The sequence below is a fragment of the Genypterus blacodes genome, unplaced genomic scaffold (genome assembly GCF_046128005.1).
Source record: "Genypterus blacodes isolate CSIRO-AG114 ecotype Tasmania unplaced genomic scaffold, CSIRO-AGI_Gbla_v1 ptg000280l_1, whole genome shotgun sequence".
NCBI classification, from domain to species: domain Eukaryota; kingdom Metazoa; phylum Chordata; class Actinopteri; order Ophidiiformes; family Ophidiidae; genus Genypterus; species Genypterus blacodes.
Window position 1 is genome coordinate 25284 of NW_027467071.1, and position 6339 is coordinate 31622.

Here is a 6339-nt window from a genome sequence, read left to right on the forward strand (position 1 = left end):
TAGACACACGCCACCACGGCCAAGATAACGAGGAATACCCAGGAATAACAGGGAGGAAGGGGAGGAAGGGGAGGAAGGGGAGGAAGGGGAGGAACGCAGGATGCAAGATGGAAGAAAAATAGTTTCCCTTTCTGCACAGCAACAATCACACTGACTGACGTTTGATTTGACATAATCCGTCTCTATAGACAAGGTCAACCTCTCCACGACCTTACAGCCTGATGATGATGATGCTTAGTCCAATAAACTAAGAGAGAGAAAACACAAAACTGTATGTTCTCATCCATTATTCATCGTTTACATGGTTTAACTATTATCATGTATAATCCGTGTTTCTAATGCCTCTTTTGCTTCCAACGCAAATTGCTTATTTCCTTTCATGTACTGGCGATAGAGTAAATGATCATCTCCAGCCATGAAGCCGACTGTAACAGATTAGAATCCCCCACATCGTCCAGCTGCTGGCAGGGAGAGATCACAGACTAAAGTGCCCTCTTGTGTTCGTCCTCCAAACTGAAGCCGTTTTGAGGCATTACATCACTTGTCAGTCAGAATTAGAGGCGCTGTGGCTGAAAGGGGCCCTGATAAAAATAAACACAGCTCACGGTTTGAAGGCAGATGTCACGGCAAAGGAGACACACGCACACTGACCTGCATTTCACCGGGAAGGAATGGCAAAACCGCAGCGTTCGCCTATTTTCTGCCATCAACACTAAACTATCCCAACAAAGTGCTCACATTACATCCACCGAGCTAACTGTGTGTGTGTGTGTGTGTGTGTGTGTGTGTGTGTGTGTGTGTGTGTGTGTGTGTGTGTGTGTGTGTGTGTGTGTGTGCGTGTGTGTGTGTGTGTGTGGCGCTTCCATCTGGCAGGTGACTGGTTGGCTGACTCCACCATCACACTCACGTTGGCCCCTTGGACTCCTTTCTCACGCGACCACACCCCTTCCTTCACTTCCAATCCCGACATGGAACCCATCAAGGTCCAATCAGAAGGCGGCCTGAACGTGACCCTCACAATTAGGCTGCTGATGCACGGCAAGGTATAAGGCTCAGAGGCTCAAAGGTCAACATGCATGTTTCTTTGTAAGGCTCCTACGGCGTGATAGACCTAACAATGTTCTTATGTCCCTGCAGGAGGTGGGAAGCATCATAGGAAAGGTATTTATCACATTCATCACACAGTCAGAGCATGTAGAACCCTGCACACAAGCATGTCAGTGACCATACCTCCTTCATTTATTTCCAGAAAGGAGAAACGGTGAAGAAGATGCGTGAAGACGTAAGTGAGGCCTTCTATTCTTTCACCTCTTGACACTGTTGTAGTTGTTTTGCCTCATAATGTCTTTGTTTGTTTTGGCTTAAAGAGCGGCGCCCGGATCAACATCTCAGAGGGGAACTGTCCAGAGAGGATAGTCACCATCACCGGGCCAACGGATGCTATCTTCAAGGCCTTCGCCATGATAGCCTACAAGTTTGAGGAGGTACAAGGATTCATCACGCAAGCACTACAGAACCTACAGTATACTGTATGTAACATTGGCTTCCTTTAGAATCCAAAGGACCCAAGCTTTTGGCTGTGAGCAGCTATGAGCTAATGTGACCTTGAGACGCCCCTTGAAAGAGGGCCAGAGCTCAGGTATGATTCTGGTGCTGTACCAGCAGCTGGTGGGCCGAGCCAAAGTGGGTACAAAACCTATGCGAAGATTAGTTGAGGACAAAGTGCCAGACTCAGACAGAGACGTGGACCTCCTGCTGTGCCACTGAACAGTCTGACTACTTTAGATGATTAAAACTCTAAACAACTTCAGTATGTGGTATAGTTAGAGTACAAAAGCTTGTGTGCACACAAGCTGGGCCAAAAATGTTTTAAAAAACAATCATTAGATTTTTTAAATTTGTGGACAACTTTCCCCGATAATCAATTTTCCAGAGAGAAACGTGAACCCTTTCTGATTGAAATGTACCTCAGTGCCTTTTTCACCCCAACATATGCATCATCATTCCTCCCTCCTCCTCTCTCAGGATATCATCAACTCCATGAGCAACAGCCCGGCCACCAGTAAACCTCCAGTGACCCTCAGGCTGGTCGTGCCGGCCAGCCAGTGCGGCTCCCTCATCGGCAAAGGAGGCTCCAAGATCAAAGAGATGAGAGAGGTAGAGAGAGTCTCCTCATGCTTAGATCTTGTTTTCTCAGCGTTAAAACATTCATGCCCTTACCTGTTGTCCTGTCGCCTCCAGTCCACAGGGGCTCAGGTCCAGGTTGCGGGCGACATGTTGCCCAACTCCACTGAGAGGGCGGTGACGATCTCGGGCGCCCCGGAGGCCATCATCCAGTGTGTCAAACAGATATGCGTGGTGATGCTCGAGGTAGAGTATGAGAAGAGAGACGATTCAAGGGAAGTTAGGGAACAAGACAATGCTGAAGGAGTCTAACGTTTAAATGTTTCACCTGTACGCACAAAGCCACACTGGAGAGCCTCAACATCCCTGTCACTTTGACTTGTTGTTTACATATAAAAGCTCATTTAGCCTCTGATCAATGTACCTTTATATTTCTCTGAGCAAATCTGACAGGACTCTTAGGACCAACACACATTTTTAGGTAATTCTCTTCTTCTTGCCCCTTTAATTGTAATCTGCGCACAGCCAATTCTCCAACGGGCCGCCATGATGGCACCAGCCATGGATGCTGGGAGATTTGAGACGTGACTGTAAGTCTCTAGAACATGACTGAGAGTAATGTAAAGAGGTGTAGCGTCATCCTTATCCAGTTGAAAGTGATCCACCAGGTAAAGATCTGAGTTATGGATGTGCACCAAACCACAGTCTGGACGTCAGCATGGACACAGTAAAGAGCACTTTGTCTTCCCCGAGGCACTGTTCCCTCCTGGTCTCACTTTATGCAACTTCTCTTTCTCTCTCTCCCTCTCTCTCTGGTTTTCTTTCCCCCCAAATCCGCTCTACACGCCCCCCCTGCCCTCCCCCACTCTCTCTCCCTAGTCCCCACCCAAAGGTGCCACCATTCCCTACCGCCCCAAGCCTGCCTCCACCCCTGTCATTTTTTCAGGTGGCCAGGTAAGAGCAGACCCACTGGGGGCGTCCACAGCCAACCTCAGCCTCTTACTGCAGCACCAGCCACTGCCTGTTAGTGTCACACCAGGTTTTACTCACGTCCCCCCCCCCCACTGTCCTCACTGCCCCGCCCGCCCCTGACCAGCATGAAACCAACACTGCTGCGCCATTCTGTATCAGAATATAGAGAACGTTGGGAAAACTAGTTAACTTTCCTGTACATTGGATGGAATATCATAGAATATAAGTTGACTTGACTCGACTCGACTTGTTAACCTCCATGACTTGTAGTTTGAGCCACTTAAAGATACAATCAGTGATCCAAATGTAAACAAAAGGGTTACCCAGGCTCTAGCTAATTAAATGGATGTACAGAATATCAAACGTACCCGTTCTGACTGAGGCTCAGCTGCTTGCTCACTTTGAAGCTGGTTGATCAGGTGGGTGGTGAGCAGGTGTGCAGCCATGTCAGCTCAGTCAGGAGATCCCCGACCCAGCGGCGGCTCCTAGTGGACAGATTAAGCATGACAGGGAAGACTGAGGCGACCGTAGTCCTGCCTAGGCCACTCTGTTGGTTTCCTCCCCCCTCCCCCTCACCTCCCCTATGTCTGAGTGGTCCTGTATTGACTTAGTTCAACTGGATCTGATTGATGATTATATTTGATGACAGGAAGTGTATACTGCATGCAATACCAGCTAAAATATTGGTAAAATAATGTCTCCTGTCTTTTGTAGACTTGTTAAATCATCCTAACCTTAGATCATTTGTACATTGTAGTATTTTGTCTCGTTCTCCACTGCACAAGGTAACACTAAGATCTCTCTCTCTCACGTTTGCAGGCTTACACCATTCAAGGACAGTACGCCATTCCACACCCAGATGTGAGTGCTCACCCGAGGAGGCAGTCTGAGCTGCACACACACTTCCTCTCTCTCCATCTAACTTCATATTAAACGCTGATCTAAAGGCAGCTTTGATCTGATATGTAACGCCTGCGCCCGCTCTGATTTTCGCGCCGCGTCCCTCATTTTGGCGTCAGCCCTCATGAGGCTCGGCCTGAGGGAAATGGGGGAAAGGATGAAAAAGTTGAAGGACTCAATGGAGACACCATCACAAGTCTGGTCTTTACTGTTTACAGTCAAACTTGTACACCTTTCACATTTCCTTGTGTTGTGTTCAAGTGCTGAAGGACTTCAAATTCAGTCAGCCCAGGGTCACAAAGTGTGATGTTATAGACCAGCTTTCACATAAAGAACTCAGAAATCTGCTGACATCCGAATGCAGCACGAATCCCCCCCTCCCCTCCCCCCCGACAGGCCGAGGCCTCCATGAGTCTCTACGAGTCTCTACTCTTTGTTTTTGTCCTTCATCTGTCTGTGTTGTCACTTATCCTCAGATCCTCTCTCTACTCTCTCTGACAGACCTGTTTGTGTGTGTGTGTGTGTGTGTGTGTGTCTGTGTGTGTGTGTGCGTGGGTGTGCGTTTTTAACGATGACCTCATAGCTCTGCTGTCCTCCTCCTTCCCCCCCTCAGCAGTTGAGCAAGCTCCACCAGTTGGCTATGCAGCAAACCCCCTTTACCCCCCTCGGACAGACCACCCCTGCCTTCCCCGGTACGTACCCGCCCTCGTTCTTACCTGTAGAGACAAACACATGCTCTTCCTCCTTTGTTTTCTCTTTCTCTTCTTCTTCATTCTGCTCCTTCTGGTCTCTGTGCTGCTCTGCCAGCCTGCTGGTGGTCTGCTCTGGTTGACGTTGAGGTTTTCTTGTTTTGTTGTTTTCCTCCTTTTGTTTTGATTGACACCTACCCAAGCTGGTGGTAGGTATGTTGCTCTATACAGAGCAGAAGCCAAACTCTGCTTTATGTCTGTCCTTCCTGTCTTTCTTCTTCCTGTGTGCAGCAGCAGGTCTGGATGCCAGTAACCAGGCCAGTACTCATGAACTCACCATTCCCAATGATGTGAGTACATTTGTGATGATGTCAGTGTGTGAGTCTTTGAAGTGACAGACTGTGACTCATTTTAATAGCAACTATAGATAATGTGTTGAATATTGCCAAAGTTTAAACCGTAATCAGGTAAAATCCCTGCCACCATGAGTAGCACTCGATGCTACCATGGCTACTTCGTAGCATAAGCACTAGCTAGCCTCAACACTAGCTACCATGTTTAGTTTAGTTTTACTTTTATTGAGTCACTGTCTTTGCCACTGTCTTCGCCTACATAGAGCTCCAATAGCCGAGCAACCAGGACATGTGTGTAACGTGTCACACGCCCAGGCTGCGTTAGCTTTTTCACTGTGTCCGCTTTAACCCCTATGATGCAGATTAGTAACTAGCCAACTGCTTGCTAGCTAGTCCGTTTGCTGTCTTTCCAAACATTCTATATTTAAGTTCAACACCCTGGAGGTAAATACAGTAATCTTGTGGTGGTTTTGTTCTTCTTCTTATTGTCAGACATCATTATTCAGTAACTTTGATGATTTGTGTCCTTACTGTACTAACTCGTGACCAAAGCTAATAAATATGAGCTCAAATGTGACTTATGTAAGTGGCCGTCACTAGAAATCACAAATTTTTAGCTGGAGTCTGGAATCAATGGTTTCAATGAAATCAGAAGTGAAGGCGCGACGACAGTGGTTAGGACTGAACTCACAAACGATGTTCGAGCCGCTCGTCAGGACCTTTGGCTTTTTTCGCTCTCCTCGCTCTCAGCGTGAACTTCCAGCAATCAGACTTGACAGCATTTCTCTTCCGAAGCCGAATGCAGCTGACTGTGTAAAACAAACGGCCCTAATGGAAAAGACTTGTTGGGGAGAATTAAAGTTACTGACAGCGACTCAAAGGCATCAGAGAGAGTCCACGTCCCGGCAGAACCAGACCGGCACATGTGTCCGTGTGTCCCTCCTGCTCCCGCCGTCCTAAGTCCTGCCCCGTTTTCTTCCCAGCTAATAGGCTGCATAATCGGACGGCAGGGAACCAAAATCAACGAGATCCGCCAGATGTCTGGGGCGCAGATCAAAATTGCTAACGCCATGGAAGGGTCGTCGGAGCGCCAGATCACCATCACAGGGACCCCCGCCAACATCAGCCTGGCCCAGTACCTCATCAACGCAAGGTCAGGCCCCCCGGGCGTCCACTAGGGTCTGAATACAGACGTGGGCTGGAGTGTTCAGATGGTGTGTTGACTCTCCCTCTCTTCACTCTGCAGGTTCCGAGACGTGGCGGCCATGTGGAACGACCCGTCGTCCATGACCACGTCCTGA

At 48.4% G+C, this 6339-nt stretch overlaps 1 protein-coding gene across 3 annotated transcripts; it reads left to right on the forward strand.

Annotated features, from left to right (window-relative positions):
- The first annotated feature begins 968 nt into the window (after positions 1–968).
- LOC143017373 (poly(rC)-binding protein 3-like) lies at positions 969–6339 on the forward strand. Of its 3 annotated transcripts, none has more exons than XM_076172065.1 (12): positions 969–1043; positions 1138–1161; positions 1250–1282; positions 1368–1484; positions 2026–2157; positions 2242–2370; positions 3004–3147; positions 3916–3957; positions 4610–4688; positions 4983–5035; positions 6022–6191; positions 6285–6339. In XM_076172065.1, exons 1-12 carry the CDS (start codon positions 969–971, stop codon positions 6337–6339), a joined length of 1053 nt encoding a protein of 350 aa, XP_076028180.1. The 3 variants fall into 3 exon arrangements, with proteins under 3 accessions (XP_076028180.1, XP_076028181.1, XP_076028183.1); XM_076172066.1 differs by having other exon boundaries at positions 4613–4688; XM_076172068.1 differs by having other exon boundaries at positions 3004–3078.